The 19,561-nt window shown below is 40.3% G+C and overlaps 1 protein-coding gene across 5 annotated transcripts in view; it reads left to right on the forward strand.

Moving 5' to 3' along the window:
* The window catches only part of lratb.1 (lecithin retinol acyltransferase b, tandem duplicate 1), a 345,236-nt gene that overhangs the window by 108,243 nt on the left and 217,432 nt on the right, over positions 1 to 19,561 (forward strand). For all 5 annotated transcript variants that reach the window (XM_072255868.1, XM_072255870.1, XM_072255869.1 and 2 more), the window contains exons 9-10: positions 4,555 to 4,751; positions 13,966 to 14,030. In XM_072255868.1, coding sequence (XP_072111969.1) covers positions 4,555 to 4,751; positions 13,966 to 14,030 — 262 coding nt within the window. The remainder of the gene's footprint in view (positions 1 to 4,554; positions 4,752 to 13,965; positions 14,031 to 19,561) is intronic.

Consider the following 19,561-nt stretch of genomic DNA (forward strand, 5'->3'; position numbering starts at 1 on the left):
TTTGAAGCATGTGGGGACAGCAGCCTAAATGAGTAAAGTGTTGAAAATATTCATGAAGGTGTCAGTGAGCTCATGTGCACACTGCCCTGAGTACTCGGCCTGGGATGTTGTCTGGGTCTGGCCACCTTATGGGGTTGCCTCTCTGCAGAGTCGTTCTCACATATCCTACTGTTACACAGTGGCTGCTCACCTGGGAAGGAGTTAACTTTCATGGCCAGCATTATGTTGCGTGCATCAAAGTGTATGTAAAAATTGCTTAGAGCATCAGGAGGGAGGTGTCACAGTTGCCCCCCTACCCCAGAGGGCTGTGTGTGCAGACTTTGCTCATACATGACTGCACAGCCAAATACCCAAGCAATCACATTGACAAGTTCATAGATGACTTAACAGTGGTGGGGCCCATCACCAAAAATGAAGAGATGGCCTACAGAGAGCAGGTGGAAGAGATCGAGGGGCCCGGTACCTCTTCCTTGATGCCAGCAAGACAAAGGTGAAGGTGAACTCGCAGCAATTTCACCCACCTTGCATTGGTGACACAGTGGTTTCAAACTCCTGGGAGCGCACATCACACACAATTTCTCATGGTCGCAGGACACATGAAAGCTCATCGACTCTTCTACTTTCTGAGGAGGCTGAAGAGAGCTGGACTTTGCACATCTATACTCACTTCATTCTACTGATGCCCACTAGAGAGGGTCCTGACAAGCTGCATCACTGCTTTGGATAGAAACTGCACTGTGGCAGACAGGAAGGCTGTATAACAGGTAGTCACAACTGCCAAACACATCATTTGCACCAGCGTACCATCATCAAGGACTGGTATAATATCCACAGAAAGGTGCTGGAAAAGGACCAGTAACATCATGAAGGATCCCACATGGATTGTTTGTCACACTCTCATCAGGGAGGACATTACGTAGCATCCACCCCGGACCATCAGACTCAAAAACAGTTACTTTCCCCCTAGCAGTAAAGCTGATCAACACTTCCACCTGCTAACTCCACCACTACTTTATTACTTCCTGGCAGTCACCTTGTGTACAACCGAGTGTCACTCTATGGACATACAATCTATATATATAAGCTATCTTATGTATTTATATTTATTGTGGTTTTTAAATTATTATTCATCTTCATCTTCTGTGTTTTTTTTTAATCCAGCATCAGATCCGGAGAACAATTATTTCATTCTCCTTTACACTTGTGGATAGAAAATGACATAAAGCAGTCTTGAATTGAAAATATTAAGAATGGTTTGGGCAACAGAGACAATAAAACAACTGGCATAACAAAAGGTTCAGATTTGAATTGCTAGCAAAGGTTTGACTCGTGCTTAGTGGAGATGCCTTAAGGTGCTGAGGATTAGACACATTAAAACTATAATTACAACTTAATTAAACTTCTACCTGATGTTGATACAAGAGCTTAGACAAGATGGTATATCATTTGACCTTAACTTTCACAAGACACATTCAAAGTTAGTTTTTTACAAATGGTATTATAGCTTGGAAGTGAAGTTGCAGTAATCAAGTAGAAAGATTAGAGGGTCTCTTAAGAGAATGATGAAAACTACTAAAATTAGCCTTTTCTTTTGACACAGGGGTTTCCAACCTGAATTCAGTAGACCTCTTGCTTAATGGTATTGGCCATAGGCATAAAAAAAAGTTGAGAACCCCTGCTCTTGAGAGTCCAATAATCTCTCTCTGATGTTATGCTAATACAACAAAAAAGAGGCCAGTCAGTCTATAGTATCCACACCAATTCCCATTATTCACCATCTTTTTTCACCCTTATTGAGTTAAGATTATCTGCACCTGGATTTTCAGATATCTTCTGTATCATAGACTCTTGCCTTCGATTCTCCTGATCCTCATTCCTTGCTGCTTATTACTTCAGTGTTTTCTGTTATTATTTAAAATTTACTAAGTTGCCAAATTGGATCCGAAGTCAGGTTGATAAAGGAGAATGGGGTAATGTAGAGAGTTCCCTTTATGACTAGAAGCCTGTAAGAAGTGGTGTGCCACAGGAAATGGTGTCAACCTCTTTACTGCTTGTCATATACAGTACTGTGCATAAGTGTTAGGCACTGTTTTGCATTTGTCAATGTGGAGCGGAGAATGAGTTTGTAAATCTGGCGGGAGCAAAGGATGTTTGGAATGGTGAGGATGGAGCACCATGGGAGGGGAGTGATTCCAAACAATTGGTTTGTTGATCATTACAGAATGTCTCTCTGGTGCTTCCCGCTCCCTCCTCTCTCCCTTCCCCACTTTTCCTAACCATGATTCCCCACCCTGTGACCCCTTCTTACTCACTGATAGAGACCCATATCAAAATTGAGTTTATCATCACTCACTTATGTCATTCTTTATGAATCTTTTTATTAATTTTTAAAGAGGAAAATTATCTCAAGTATCTATATCGCTAATAATACATATAAAGGTAAAATAAACATTATCAAACTCATACATAGTATTAATCTAATAATATATAATAAAAATTAAGATAATCAATTCTCCCCTTATCATTTCATAAAAAGAAAAAAAGATAAAGAAAGGTTTATAATTTTATATATATATATATCTCTCTCTAAAATAAGAACCCCACTATTCTCTATAAACAAAAAAAAAGGTTAAAAAAAAAACAAGGAAAAAAAGGGGGCTGGGCAGCCCATACTGAGAGTAAAAGCAAGAAGAAAGAGAAACTTACTGATCAAATCCAAAGTTTTGAAAAAGTAACTGGAAGAGCAGTAAATCAAACCATATGAAAATATTGAATAAAATTTAATATAAGTTTCTTCAAATTTAAAGGATGTATCAAATGTCGGACTTCTTATTTTCTCTAAACTTAGGCAGGACATAATGGAGGAAAGCCAATAAAAAACAGTAGGTGGATTAGAATCCTTCCATTTAAGCAAAATGGCTCTCCTAGCCAATAAGGTTGTAAAAGCTATCATCCGTTGAGTGGAAACAGGAATGATCCCAAAAATTGCTGTAAATAAATTCGGTTGTAGGTCCAAATTCAAGACTTTTGACAAAGTTTTAAAGGCATCTTTCCAAAAATTATCTATCTTGATACAAAACCAAATCATATGAGTTAAAGTAGCCACCTCAATATTACATCTGTTGCAAATAGAATTAATATTGGGAAAACTACGGGCTAATTTATCTTTCGACATATGTGCCCGATATACTACCTTGAATTGTATCAAGGAATGACGGGCACAAATAGATGAAGTATTTACCAAATGAAAAATTTTATCCCATTGATTATCTGAAAGTGACTCTCGAAATTCCAATTCCCATGCACCTTTAATTTTATCGTTAGATACCTTTCTTAAATTCAATAACCATTTATAAATTATAGCTATCAGTCCTTTTTGAAATGGTTTAACCTGAAAAAGGGTATCTATCATATTGGGTGGATAAGCAGAGGGAAACACTCACTTATGCCATGAAATTTGTTTTTTTTCCAGCAGTATAGTGCAATACATAAAATTACTGCAGTACAGCATCCTAGACTTTTGCACAGTACTGTACATTAATAATTTGGATAGGAATGTAGGCAATACAATCCAAATCTTTGCTGTTAGTATGAAAGTCAATGGTGTTGTGAATCGTGAATCTTAAATGATTAGAGAAAACACTGATCAGTAATATAGAACAATGGCAGATAAAGTTTAATCCCTTGTGAGGTGATGTATTTGGAGATGATAAGGGTATATACCTAGAATAACAGGGCTCGAAGAAGTATGGAGCAATAGACGGCCCTTGGTGGTCCAGACAGTACAGATAGATGGGAGTGTAAAGAAAACAAACGGGATACTAGAGTCATTAACAAGTGCATAGAATATAAGAGCGGGGAGGCCATGGAACAACTTTATGACTTGTTGATGAGTCTTCAGTGAGAATATTGTGCACATTGCTGATCACCACACTTTTGGAACGATGGGATTGTTCTGGAGAGGGATTGGAGGATATGTTGCCTGGAATGGAACTTTTCAGTTATGAGATGTGACTGGATAAGCTGGGTTTGTTATTTTTCAAGTAGAAAATGCTGAGGAGTGGGACCTCAGTGAGATGAACAAAATTATGAAGAATAATGAGAAACTTTTCCCCATAATAGAGTTGTCTAGGTCTAGATTGAATATAAGAAGTAAAAGATTTACAGGAGATTGGAGGTAAAGTACATTTCACCAAGTGTGGTTGCAGTTTGGACCTACTGACTGGGTAGATACTAGAGGCAAGTACTCTCACAACATTTAGCAAGTATTTAGATCAGTTCTTTAATTGCTGACTCATAAAATGATTTGAATGAAGCGCTCATTAATCAGCACTGATGGATGAGTGTAGTGAGCTGGATGAGCCTACTATTCAACTCACGCATTTAATCTAGCCTAATTTAAGCAAAATTATTTTTGCATCCCAGATTCATCCTCCTAGATAATCAGTTTATGGAGTTCCAACCTGAACATGAGAGCTATTACATTTTCAACATTTTTTTTCAGTTATTGTTGCCTCATTTCTAATGTCTTAAATCTGTATTATCTATTTCCAGGGATAACATTGGCTTTCCAGTGCTTGAATGTTCCTCTGATGGAAGTTTCACCCTTTCTAAACCACCTAAAACTGGAGGCTTGGTATCATTTGGTACTGTGTCTGAGCAGCTTGTGTATGAGATAGGTGACCCTCGTCACTACCAGTTGCCTGATGTTGTCTGCAATTTCTCCCACGTTACCATATCTGAAATATCAGGTCTGTTGGTTCTATCATCTCTTTCAAATGCATAAAGCTGTTTTATAAATAGACAATATTGCAGTCTATAAACATTCAGTTTGCATTGCAGATTACAGTGATAAAACATGATGCACAATTTGATCACCTTAGTTTTGTGAAATATTTAAATGACAAACAAGTTTGGTATTTTTAACTTTCTTACATTTGGGCAGAGATCTACAGCACAGATGTTTCGCAGCCATTGATCCAAAATTGTCACTCAGAGATGCTGTGGACAGTATTAATTTAGGAAATTAAGGGTTTTAAGACTGCATATGATACATTTTTGTCAACTGGGCATGTTGAGACATTATGCAATTCAGGCAGGAAGTGGAAATACTGTATTTCTGAACAATGATCTAATTTATATGGTTGTGTAAAATCAAGAGGCTATATAACCTATTCATGTTTTGAAATGAGAAAACAATCTTGTCAGTTCTGGATCAGTCAGCAAAAGGGCACATTGGGCACATTGGAAAATAGAATATTAAAATCTTTTCTCTCCCAGCCATCAGTTCTATAAACTGGCTGTGCAAAGATGATGCATTTCTCAATATTTAACATCCCTCATAATAAGGAAAGTATGAAGTAGAAAAGTTTTATTAAAGGAACTTAAAATTATATTTTTTGACAGGTGGACCTTGTCATTTCTTTGTTGTTTAAAGATATAGAGAGGGATTATTTTATTCAATTTGACACGTGTGATAAGGCATTTCCCACACCGTTGTTAAAAATGGAAAGTCAGTGTCCTGCTAAGATTGCACCCAACCTCATGTGCTCTCCTAAACAATGTTAATGTGTAGGGGGCCAGACCGGATGAATGGTGCCTACCATTGGTTTATTTTTAAATAGATTTTGTGCTCAAAGTGTGAATTGCTATAGGGCAGGGGTCCCCAACCTTTTTAGCACCGCGGACCTGTTTAATATTGACAATATTCTTGCGGACCAGCCAAACGGGGGGTGGGGGGGTGGTATTCAAGTAGGGTTAAACTCACCTCAACATGTCTTTTACAGTTAGGGTTGCCAACTTTCTCACTCCCAGATATGGGACAAAAGTAGCAGTCAAATCCCGGGACACTTTACCCCGGGAAAGACTACCATGACTATGAAACCTTGCGCGGGCACCTGTGTGCGCATATGTGATGTGCGCATGCGCGTATGTGCCAATTTCCCCCCCCCCCCACAAATCGGTTTTGGCTTAATCTTCCCGACTACACTGTAAATACATCACTTTTATTTTATATAGGCTGTGTATTTATCATATCATTCCTGCTTTTACTATATCTTAGTGTTATTTTTGGTTTTATGTATTATTTGGTAGGTTATATTTTTGGGTCTGGGAACGCTCAAAAATTTTTCCCATATAGATTAATGGTAATTGCTTCTTCGCTTTACGCCATTTCGGTATGAAAGGTTTCATAGGAACGCTCTACCTTAGCGGGGGAAATATGGGACAAGTGCGGTCCAAGTGCGAAATATGGGACAAACCAATTTAACCCAATATATGGGATGTCCCAGCAATACGGGACAGTTGGCAACCCTGTGTTCAAGTTCAACAGTGCGTGACAGGGAATGAGGAAAGGTGCGGCTGACTCATATCGTTTCCTCGTGGCCCGGTAGCACATGCTTTGCGGCCCGGTGGTTGGGGACCGCTGCTATAGGGTACTCTGAATATGACTGAACAGGGCTAAAGATTGTGATTGATTTTCCTTTCAGTCAGCTTTCTGTAATGAATATCATTTTTAAACAGAATGGCAAATTTGTTTTCATGTTTTTGAATCTTTAACAGTGGCAAAAACTCAGACTCCACTCTGGTAATATTTAATGTTGAGTGGCTTTGATGTTGATCGATTCTCATAATTTTAAAAAGTCATATTGTATAAGGTTTTAATCATTCTGTGTTTCATTTATTTTACATCCATCATATTCGTAAAGAAACTCAGTTCAATATTTTTGAGGGGTTTGATATACATTTTTATGAAGCAAATAGAGCACAGAACAGTACAGTACAGGAATCGGCCTTATGGCCACAAAGTCTTGTCAGCTGTGATGTCAATCCATACCATTGCCATCACACCTCCATTCCCTAGCTGTCTATGTACTCATCTAAATGCCTTTTAAATATCGTTATTGTATCTGCTTCCACCATTTCTGCTGGTAACACAATCCAGGAACCTATCATACTCTGTGTAAAAACAACAACAACAACTTGCCTTGACCTCCCCCCCCCCCCACCTTAGTTTAAAGCTAGGCCCTCCAGTCTTTGAGAAAAAAAGTACCCTGACTGACTATTATAACTATACCTCGCAGTTTTATATATACATATCAGGTCATCCCTGGGCCTCCAACACTAGAGAAAACCAGTTTACTGAGCCATAAACAAGATAAAAACCCATGATGTTAGAGGCAAGATACTAGCATGGTTTGGCAGAGAGTTGGGATAAAAGGTGGAGGGGCTTTTTCAGGATGGTTGTCGGTGACTAGTAAGGGTCAGTGTTGAGCCCACAAACTTTTCACTTCATACATTAATGTTCTGGACGACCGCATTCAAGTTTGCTGACAACACCACTGTCGTTGGCTGAATCTAAGCTGGTGACGAATTAGGATATAGGAAGGAGAAGGAAAATCTGGCTGAGTGGTGCCAGAATAACAACCTCTCACTCAATGTCAGCAAAGTCAAAGCAAATGTATTATCAAAGTACATATATGTCACCATATACAACCCTGAGATTCATTTTCTTGTGGGCATACTTAATAACACAATAATAAACATAACAGAACCAATGAAAGACCACCCAACTTGGATGCTCAACCAGTGTGCAAAAGACAACACACTGTGCAAAAACAAAAAGAAAGAAATAACAATAATAAATAAATCGATAGATAAATGAACAAGCAATAAGTATCAAGAAAATGCAATGAATTTGAGTCCTTAGGTTGTGGGAATATTTCAATTATGGAGCAGATGAAGTTATTCCCTTCAGTTCAAGAGCCTGATAGTTGAGGGGTAATAACTGTTCTTGAACCTGGCAGTGTGAGTCCTGAGGCTCCTGTACCTCTTCCTGATAGCAGCAACAAGAAGAGAGCACATCCTGGGTTCTCGGGGTCCCTGATGATGGATGCTGCTTTCCTGCAGCAACCATTTCATGTAAATGTGCTCCATGGTGGAGAGGGTTTTCCCTGCTGAACTGGGTCATATCCACTACTTTTTGTAGGATTTTGTATTCAAGGACATTGGTGTTTCCATACCAGGCTGTGATGCAACCAGCTACCAGAGGTCAATGAGCTAGTCCTCATCAGGGGATCAGAAGTGGAGAGGGTCAGCATCTTTAAATTCCTCGGTGTTATCATTTCAGAGGATCTTTCTTCAGCCCAGCACTTAAGTTCCATTATGAAGAAAGCACAGCAGTAACCCTACTTTTTTAGAAGTTCATGAATATCTGACATGTCATCTAAAACTTTGACAAACTTCTATAGATGTGTGATGAACAGTATATTGACTGGTTGTACCTAGGCCAAGTATGGAAACACCAAATGCTCTTACAGCGAAAAGCGTACAAAAAGTAGTGAATGTGGCTCAATCTAACACGGGTAAAGCCCTCCTCACCATTGATCATGTCTACACAGAGCACTGTATCATCTTCAAGGAGCCCCACCATTCAGCACATGCTCTCTTGTTGCTGCTGCCATCAGGAAGGTGGTATAGGAGCCTCAGGACTCACTCCACCAGGTTCAGGAACAGTTATTACCCCTCAACCATCAGGCTCTTGAACCAGAGGGGATAACTTCAGTCACCCCATCACTGAACTGTTCCAACAGCCTGTGGACTCACTTTCAAGAACTCTTCATTTCACGTTCTCGATATTTATTGTGTATTTATTTATTTTTGTATTTGCAAATTTTTTTGCATTATGACTGTTGCCTGTCCTGTTGGTTTCAGTCTTTCATTAATTCTGTTGTGTTTCTTGTATTTACTGTGATTGCCTGCAAGAAAATGAATCAGGGGTAGGGTTGTATAATGGTGACATATATGTACTTTGATAATAAATTTACTTTGAAGTTTGCAGAAATTGATGGCATTGTGCCCAAATTTGCAGAAAATACAAACCCCATTTCCAGAAAAGTTGGGATATTTTCCAAAATGCAATAAAAACAAAAATCTGTGATATGTTAATTCACGTGAACCTTTATTTAACTGACAAAAGTACAAAGAAAAGATTTTCAGTAGTTTTACTGACCAACTTAATTGTATTTTGTAAATATACACAAATTTAGAATTTGATGGCTGCAACACACCGGACAAAAGTTGGGACAGAGTTAAAATAAGATTGAAAAGTGCACAGATTATTCAAGTAACACTGGTTTGGAAGACTCCACATTAAGCAGGCTAATTGGTAGCAGGTGAGGTATCATGACTGGATATGAAAGTAGCATCCATCAAAGCCTCAGTCTTTGCAAGCAAAGATGGATCGTGGCTCACCCCTTTGTGCCAAAATTCGTGAGAGAATTGTTAGTCAGTTCAAAAGAAACATTTCTCAATGCAAGATTGCAGAGAATTTAGGTCTTTCAACACCTACAGTACATAATATTGTGAAAAGATTCAGAGAATTCAAAGACATCACAGTGCGTAAAGGGCAAGGTCGGAAACCACTGTTGAATGTGCGTGATCTTCGAGCCCTCAGGCGGTACTACCTAAGAAACCGTCATGCTACTGTGACAATTATAGCCACCTGGGCTCGGGAAACCATTGTCACTCAACACAGTCCATCGCCACATCCAGAAATGCAACTTGAAACTGTATTACGCAGGGAGGAAGCCATACATCAACTCTATGCAGAAACGCCGATGAGTTCTCTGGGCCCGAGCTCATCTCAGATGGACCGAAAGACTGTGGAACCGTGTGCTGTGGTCAGATGAGTCCACATTTCAGCTAGTTTTCGGAAAAAACGGGCGTTGAGTTCTCTGTGCCAAACATGAAAATGACCATCCAGATTGTTATCAGTGAAAGGTGCAAAAGTCAGCATCTGTGATGGTACGGGGGTGCATCAGTGCCCACGGCATGGGTGAGTTGCATGTATGTGAAGATACCATTGACTCTGAGGCGTATATTAGGATTTTAGAGACATATGTTGCCGTCAAGGCGACATCTCTTCCCGGGACGTCCATGCTTATTTCAGCAGGACAATGCCAGACCACATTCTGCACAGGCTACAACAGCGTGGCTTTGTAGACACAGAGTGCGTGTGCTTGACTAGCCTGCTGCCAGTCCAGATCTATCTCCTATTGAAAATGTATGGTGCATCATGAAGAGGAGAATCAGACAATGGAGACCACGGACTGTTGAGCAGCTGAAGTCTTATATCAAGCAAGAATGGACAAAATTTCCAATTGCAAATCTACTACAATTAGTATCCTCAGTTCCAAAACGATTAAAAAGTGTTATTAAAAGGAAAGGTGATGTAACACAATGGTAAACATGCCTCTGTCCCAACTTTTGTTGAGTGTGTTGCAGCCATCAAATTCTAAATTTATGTATGTTTACAAAATACAATTAAGTTGGTCAGTAAAACTATTGAAAATCTTTTCTTTGTACTTTTCTCAGTTAAATAAAGGTTCACGTGAATTAATATATCACAGATTTTTGTTTTTATTGCATTTTGGAAAATATCTCAACTTTTCCGGAAATGGGGTTTGTACAAAGATAGTGGAGGGACATGGTGTTGTGGAGACAAGAGAGTCTGCAGAAGGCCCAGGACAGGTTAGCAGAATGGGCAGGTAAGTGGAAGGTTGAAAATAGCATAAAGGAGTGATCAATTGAATACAACATAAGGAAGTTTGGAGTTTATACTTTGGTAGGAAGAATAAGTGTGCAGATCATTTTCTGACTAGGGAGAGAATTTAAAAATCAGAGGTACAAAAAGGGCTTAGAAGTCTTAGTACAGGATTCCCTTAAGATTAATTTGACCTGGTAGTAAGGAAAGCAAATACTAATCAGGATTCATTTTGAGAAGACAAGTATAAGAGATAATTTGAAAGTCTTGTATGCAAAGCTTTACATTCTTTTTTTTAAGAGGAATGATGTCCTGCTGAGGCTTTATAAGGCATTTGTCAGACCATAGTTGGAAAATGTGGGCAATTTTAAGCTCCATACATAAGAAAAGATGTGGAGAGGGTCCTGAGGAGGTTCACAAGAATGATCCCAAGAATGAAAAGCTTAGTGTTTGAGGGCTCTGGGTCAATACTTGATGTCATTGAAACCTACTGAATAATGAAAGGCTTGGATGGAGTGGATGTGGAAGAGAACGTTTCCATTAGTAGGAGAGTCCAGAATCCGAAGGCAAAGACTCAGAATAAAAGGACATCCTTTTAGAACTGAGATGAGAAATTTCTTTAGCCAGCAGGTAGTGAATCTGTAGAATTGGTTAGTCATACAGCTGTGGAGACCAGGTCATTGGGTGTATTTAAGGCAGAGATTGATATGTTCTAGATTTAAGGATGTTAACAGTTATGGGGCAAAGGCAGGAGAATGTGGTTGAAAATTGAAATCAACCATGATTGAATGGTGTAGTAGACTCAGTGGGGTGAATGGAGCCTATCTATACATCAGTCCTCCTAAGCATCCTGTCATCTACTGTGTACTTTCGTCCGACACTTGACATTCAGAAGTGCAACATCTCGTACTTGTCCAAATTAAGCTTAGTCTAACATTCTTCCATCCACATTTTCAGTTGGTCTGTATCCTGCTGAATCAATTAATATGTTTTCTCACTATCCACAAATCCACTAATTATTGTATCGTCTGCAGTTTTACAAATCAGGCCATCTACATCTTCATCAAAATGATCAAGATTCCAAAAAGTCAGGATTTAAAAAAATAAAAAAATAATTGTCCTTGTATTTAACATTTGTATTGAAATAAAATAAATGTGTACTTATGACAAACAAGTACCAGAAGCCACCTTAAATAACTAAATACATTGTGTGCATACAAATATTAAGAAAACGTTTCTTGAAACTAGCCTGTCCATGCTGGAATCATTCCTCTCCAGTAAAGTGAGTGGGGTCACTGAACCTGCACCAGATCTAACCAAACACAGATTCAGTGGGCAGACTTCCAGCATAACTTCTGGGAAACTGCATGAAGTTGGCAGTCCTGTATCGGAGCACAGTTGGAATGACAGTAGCAAACAGTTCTCTGAAAGTTCAAGACTTCCACAACCAAATGTACACTACAAAAGTATTTCATATTGTTAATTTAATAATTGCCCCTTCCCTCTGAATATCAGTTTGGGACACAGACCAAACACAATATTGTGCACCACTGAATTGTTTTGTATCAATGTTTATAATTGTTATTACATAAACAAAATAAGTGTGATCTGTACTAACCTGCATCATACCTCCTTGCTCATTCTGAACTGAAAAATGTTATGCACTTCTTGGCTGAAGATTGAAACCTTGTGTGCATGCCAACCTGGTGTGAAAAGAAACTTGCAGTAACTGAACAGTCTTCCCACTAAGTGACCCCAGTTGCTTAAAGACTCCTGTTGCCTTTTCAGTGACTCTTGACAACTCAGATCTCTAATCCTCTCCATAACCTTAATTTCCCCACCATGGGGGACTAGAGAGGAAATACAATCGCAGTATAACTTTAATGCTTAATGGTAAGTGAGGAGGATAATAATCATATCTCCTTATTAACAAAGTTCATTTTATGACCAGTAATTATTTTAAGTGCATCAGTGCAAGGGTAATAACGCTAACAAGCAGCAAAAATAACTGAATGGTCCAGCTTTTACCCTGCCAGGTGAAGTCTGTTTAATATCTAAATGACAAGTTTTTTTAATGACCAAGTTCATGGAATTTAATCTCTTCCTGAACTTCTACATGAACTCTTTTGTTTAGATGTAATTAACTTAACTACTGGGAAAAGATATGGTATCATTTAGAAAGCAATGATGTGCTTTGTGGCTTTCAACCCAGAGAATTTCCAGTACAGTCTAGCATCACTTTATTCTCTTTAAACTGTAACAAACTTAACCTTTTTTTAAATACAACATCAACTGTTTGCAAATTACAAAGGAGAATGGTGAATCTTATGAATGCCCCTGTTAATAGAAGGATCTGTGAGGAAAGGAGCACCAGATGCTCAAAGTGTTTAGCTCTACCATTCTCATGTTAGCTGCTTCTGGTGGCAACATCACTTCTCCTCGTCTGACTACAGAATTCACAAAAGGCTGGCATTATAAAGTCTTTCTCTTTGAGGTCTTTGCACTGACTCTAACAAACACTTCAGTATTCAAATTGAATGCTATTTCATGTCAAGTCTAATAATGGTTAGTGCTTTGTTGGTGCTCTTGGACGTTTTATAAAGGATGCAAGGACTGTTGAAAGGACTAGATAGGGTGGATGTAGAGAGGATCCAGAACTAGAGGGCACAGCCTCAAAACTGAGGGGTGACCCTTTAGAATAGAGGTAAGGAGGTATTTTTTTAGCCAGAGAGTAGTGAATCTGTGGAATGCTCTGCTACAGACTGTGGTAGAGGCCAAGTTCGTGAGTATACTTAAGGCAGAAGTTGGTAGTTTCCTGATCGGTCAGGACATCAAAAGATATGGTGAAAAGGCAGGTCTATGAGGTGGAGTGGGATCCAGGATCAGCCATGATGGAATGGTAGAGCAGATTCAATGGGCTGAATGGCTTAATTCTGCTCCTATGTCTTATGGTCGTATAAAGAGCTGACCGTAATGTAGAGAATACACTTGTGTATCTGTTACCAATCTGATTTACAAAGTGGTGTATTTTGTAAACATACAAACAATATTAAAACAACTCTACAGGTTAGTACTGTAGTTCCTGATTTCATAAAATCATAGGCACTGAGTGTGTGCCACAATTTCTTGTGACAAAATTAAGTGCTAGCTTTGTTTACTTCTCATATGAGTTTATTAATTGACATGTAATTTAAATTAATCTAATAGTTTAAAGCAAGTTTAGAATTTGCTTGATACTTGTATTTATAGATTAGAGAATTTATATTTACTCCAGATACTTAAAAGTATGCTAAATATTGTAAATCAGTTGACTTTATGACATATCCAAGCATTGTTTTATTAACATTTAAGTAAAAATGTATTCACATTTGTTATGGTAATATACCAGAACTGGAACAGATGGGTTCTATTTCATTTTGCAGGTATAGAAGGAGGAGCTGTGCATGTCCAAGGAGCAAAGGGATTACCTCCTTCTGATAGTTACAAGGTACTGTGCAGGGAAATATTAAATTATGTATTTGATAATCACTGAATTTGTTGTTCGATTATATGATTTAGATGAGTTTTTGAAAATCATTTACAGACATCCCTGCAAAAACTCATTTCAGGGAGGTAGCACCATCAATTTGCAGGAGACTTCCAGGAGGGGTGGGATGTCTGCAATAGAGTAGCTCCTTAGCAGCTAGCCAGCTAGTTTAAATAATGTTAGCTATGCTAATGAACGATTGACACCGGTTCAACTCACCTCAACACGTCTTTTACAGTCTTAACCCACCATGGGCAATAGAAAATTCACTGTTGCAAACAGTGCAGCGAGCAACACTGTCATTATTTTCACCCCTATTAGGCAGGGGTACACTTTAGTGTAGTCTGGGGTGATGAACGTTTTATTTTTTTTGGAACACTCTTCCATGGTGCGCTCTCGCTCACGCTCTCTCTCTCTAGTGGTCGCTCGCGCACTCTCGCTGGCTTTCTCTCGCTCGCTCGCTCTCGCTTGCTTTCTCTCTCGCTCTCTCGCTGGCTTGCTTGCTTGCCTTCACCCTCTCTCGCTCACTTGCTTGCTCTCGCTCTCTCGCTGGCTTGCTTGCTTGCCCTCACTCTCTCTCGCTCACTTGCTTGCTCTCGCTCTCTCACATGTGCGCTCTCTCTCGTGGTCACTCTCACGCTCTCTCTTGCTTTCTCTCGCTTGCTCTCAAAAAAGTTGATTTCCGTGATATTCTATATAATTTGCGGGCATCAAGGAGCCACTATCAATATGCGGGAGACTCCCGGAACTTCCGGGAGAGGTGGGATGTCTGCATTTAATGGTGGAAAGTTGGAGAGTCATTCAGCATTACAGCACAGAAACAGGCCTTTAGACTGTCAAATCTGTACTGACCTATTATTCAGCCTAGACCCATCATCCTGCAGCTGGGCCATAGGCCTCCATACCCCTACCATCCATGTACTTATCCAAATTTATCTTAAATATTGAAATCAACCATTTCTGCTGGCAGCTCATTCCACACTCTCTCCACCCTCTGAGTGAAGAAGTTCTCTCTCATACTCTCCCTAAACTTTTTACCTCTCACCCTTAACACATGACCACTAGTTCTAGTGTCACCCATCCTCAGCAGAAAAAACCTGCTTGCCTTTACCCTATCTATACCACTTGTAATTCTATATACCTCTAAGAAATCGCCCCTCATTCTCCTATGGTCCAGGGAATAAAGTCCTAAGCTTTTTAATCTTTCCCTATAGTTCAGGTCCTTGGACCTAGCAACATCCTTGTAAACTTTCTTGTTGACATCTTTTCTATAGGTAGGTGACCAGAACTGCACACAGTACTCCAAATTAAGCCTCACCATCATCTAGTACAACTTCAGCATAAAGCCTCGACTACTGGGAATCACGGATGGATCACTCCCTCCGTGATTCCCTTGTCTGTTCATTCCTCCCACTAAACTTCCTTCCGACACCTATCCTTGCAAGCGAATCATACGCCTCATGGAAAATAAAACATAGAAAAATACAGTACAGGAACAGGCCTTTCAGCCCACAATCTTGTGCCAAACCAGCTAAAAAACTAATCCCTCCCACCTACACAATGTCCATATCCCTCCATCTTCCTTACATTCATGTGCCTATCCAAATGTCTCTTAAAAGCCTCCAATGTATTTGCCTCAACCACCATACCAGGCAGTGGTGTACCTGGTACACCACACTCTGAGTAAACAACTTGCCACTCACATCCCCTTTGTACCTAACCCCCTCTCACTTTCAATGCATGCCCTCTGGTATGAGACATTTCTACCTTGGGAAACAGATACTTAATATCTACTCTATCAATGCCTCTCATAATCTTATAAACCTCAATCTGGTCTCTCTTCAACCTCTGCCGCTCCAGAGAAATCAACCCAAGTTTGTCTAACCTGTTATGATAGCCTGTGCTCTCTAAACCAGGTAGCATCCTGGTAAACCTCTTCCACACCCTTTCCAAAGCCACCACGTCCTCCTATTGTGGGTGACCAGAACTGTATACAATACTCTAGATGTGGCCAAATCAGAGTTTTACAAAGTTGCAAAATAACCTCTTGACTTTTGAACTCAATGACTCAACTAATAAATAGCAAGCATTCCATAAGCTTTCTGAACCACCCTACTGACCTGTGTGGCCACTTTCAAGGAGCTCTGAGCTTGGATGCCAAGATCTCTGCATTCAGCTGCACTGTTGAGGACCTTGCCCTTAGCAGTGTACTGTCTCTTTGCATTTGCCCTACCAAGGTGCAACACCTCATGTTTATCTGTGCTAAACTCCATCTGTCATTTCTCAGCCCATATCTGCAACTGGTCTGTATCACACTGTATTCTTGGCCAGTATTCTACATGATCAACAACTCCACGACTCTTAGTATCATCCATCAACTTATTCACCCACCCGTCTACATTTTCATCCAGGTCATTTAAACACATCACAAACAGCAGAGGTTCCTGTGCATATCCCTGTGGAACACCATTAATTACAAACCTCCAGTTGGAATACTTCCCTTCAACCACTACCCTCTGCCTTCTACGTACTAGCCATTTCTGAATCCAGACAGCCAATTCACCGTGGACCCCATGAATCCTGATCATTTGGATTAGCGTCCCATGAGGGACTTTGTCAAATGCCTCACTAAAATCCATGTAGACAGCATCTACTGCTCTACCTTCATCAATCTCTCTCACCCCTTGTCAAAAAATCTCAGTCAAGTTGGTAAGACATGACTTGCCCTGCACAAAGCCATGCTGGCTCTCCTTAGTTAAGCCATAGGTTTCCAAATGCTCATATTATTCTATCCTTAAGAATTTTCTGCAGCAATTTCCCATACTTCCATTCAGGGCCTCAGGAAGTCTTTCCAAGTGAGGCAACACTTCACCTGCGAATCTGTAGGGGTTGTTTATTGTATCTGGGGCTACTGATGTGGCCTCCTCTTCATTGATGAGGCCTGTCATAAATTGGGGACCACTTTGTCAAGCACCTCCACACCATATGCTCCAAGTCGAACTTCTTGGTGGCCAAACATTTTACATCTCATTCCAATGTGTTGATTCTTGGCCTCCTGTTGTGCGACGATGAAGCCCTCTTCAGGGTGGAGGAGCAACACGTTATATTCTGTTTGGGTAGCCTCCAACCTGATGGCATAAATATCAATTTCTCCTTCTGATGAACAAATTTCCCTCTTCCCCATTCCCCACTGACCTTTTATCTCTTCTCATCTGTCTATTACTTCCCGCTGGGTCTCCACTTCCTTCACTCTCTCTTGCGGTCCACTCTCCTCTCCTAACAGATTTCTCCTTTGCCAGCACTCGACCTTTCCCACCCACCTGGCTTCACCTACCACCTTCCAGTTAGCCTCTTTCCCCTCCCCCAACCGTTTTATTCTGGCATCATCCCCCTTCCTTCTCAGTCTTGAAGAAGGGTCTCGACCCAAAACATCGACTCGAGTTATTTCCATAGATGTTGCCTGACCTGCCGCTGAGTGTCTGTTGTCCTGCATCCATACTTTGGTTTATGAAGGCCAGTGTGCCAAAAGTTCTCTTTATGCTCCTATCGACCTGTGATGCCGCTTTCAAGGAATGATGGATCTGTATTCCCGGATCCCTCTGTTCTACCGCACTCCTCAGTGCCCTACTGTTCATTGTGTAAGACCTATCCTGATTTGTCCTGGCAAACTGCCAATTAGACACATTCTACCACCCACAAAGCCTTGCTGAATATTCTTATTCAGGCTCTATATATCCAAATATCCGTCCTTTAGAATACCTTACAATAACTTACCACTGCCGACGTCGGGTTAACCGACCAAACGTTTCCCAGTTTATTCCTAGAGCCTTTCTTATACTACAGAAGAAGGTTGGCTATCCTCCAATCCTCCAGAGCCTTAAACATGGCTAAGGATATTTTAAATATCTTCGCTATGGCCCCTGTAATTTGTACACAAGCAAGGTCCGAGGGGACACCTTGTCTGATTCTGGAGATTTATCCACTCTTATGTGCCTGAAGACAGCAAGCTCCACCTCCTCTGTAATCTGTATATGGTTCATGACCTCACCACGGGTTGCCTTTGTTCTGTAGGCTCTGTGTCCATTTCCCAAGTTAAAAAATTCATTTTAGAGCTCCTCAATCACCTTTGGCTCCGTGCATAGTTGACCTCTTCAATGTCCTTTTGCTTTTACTCTATCTGTTGAAGCATTTGGGATTCTCTTTCACCGGCCTGCCAGAGCAACCACATATAAAACAATTGTACTCCCAAAATTTCACTTTTGAATGAATGCCTTTGTCAGAAAACAACTGGTCCCAATCCACATTTACCAGATCCTTTCTGATACCATCAAAATTGGCCTTTCACCAATTTAGAATCTCAACCCAAGGATCAGACCTATCCTTTTTCAAAATTATCTTGAAACAAGTGGAATTATGATCACTGGATCCAAAGTGATCCCTTACACTCATTGCTGTCACCTGCCCATCTTGTTCCCTAATAGGAGATCTGGTATCGCACTGTCTAGCTGGGATCTGTATGTACTGTTTAAAGAAACTTTCCTGAAAGCATTTGACAAACTCTATCCCTTCCAGCCCTTTCACGGTCTGGGAGTCACAGCCAATGTGTGGAAGGTTAGAATCACATCCTTATGTTTCTTGCTACAGTCTGCAATCTCTCTGCAGATTTGCACCTCAAAATCCTGCTGAGTATTGAGTGGTCTATAATATGATCTCATTGACATGGTCATCCCTTTCTTATTCCTCAATTCTATCCATATAATCTCAGTAGTCTTTTCTGTTTCAACACTACAGTGACCTTTTCCCTCACTAGGAATTCCACTTCTTCCCCTTCAACCTCTTCTGTCCGAAAACAACGGAACCCTGGAATATGCAGCTGCCACTCCTTCCCCTCTTGCGACCAAGTTTCACTAATAGCTACAATGCCATAATACCGCATGCTGATTAATGCTCTAAGCTCATCCACCTTACCTACAATACTCTTCGCATTGAAATAAATGCAGCTCAAAATATTCCCATCATGCTCAACCTTTCAATTTCTGGCTATGCCTGTAGGCTTAACAAATATCTTTGCCCACAACCACCTCACTAGCTGCCCTGGCATTCTGGTTCCAACCCCTTGCAGTTCTAGTTTAAACCCTCTGGAACAGCACTAGCAACCATTCCAGCAAGGATTTTAGTTCCCCTCCAGTTCAGGTGCAAACTGTTCTGTCTGTATGGGTCCCACCTTCCATGGATGGGAGTCCAATGATACAAGAATCTGAAGCTCTCCCTCCTGCATCTCCTAAACTGTATTATCTTTATATTTCTGGCTTCACTAGCACGTGGCATGGGTAGAGGTCTGAGATCACAGCCCTGGAGTTCCTCAAAGTTGAAAGTAAATTTATTATCAAAGAACGTCTATGTCACCTTATACTACCCTAAGATTCATTTACTTGCATTTAACTTAACATCTAACTCACTGAGCTCACTTTGTAGGATCTCGTCACCCTTCC

Source organism: Mobula birostris, chromosome 4 (assembly GCF_030028105.1).
Source record: "Mobula birostris isolate sMobBir1 chromosome 4, sMobBir1.hap1, whole genome shotgun sequence".
In the NCBI taxonomy this organism is placed as follows: domain Eukaryota; kingdom Metazoa; phylum Chordata; class Chondrichthyes; order Myliobatiformes; family Myliobatidae; genus Mobula; species Mobula birostris.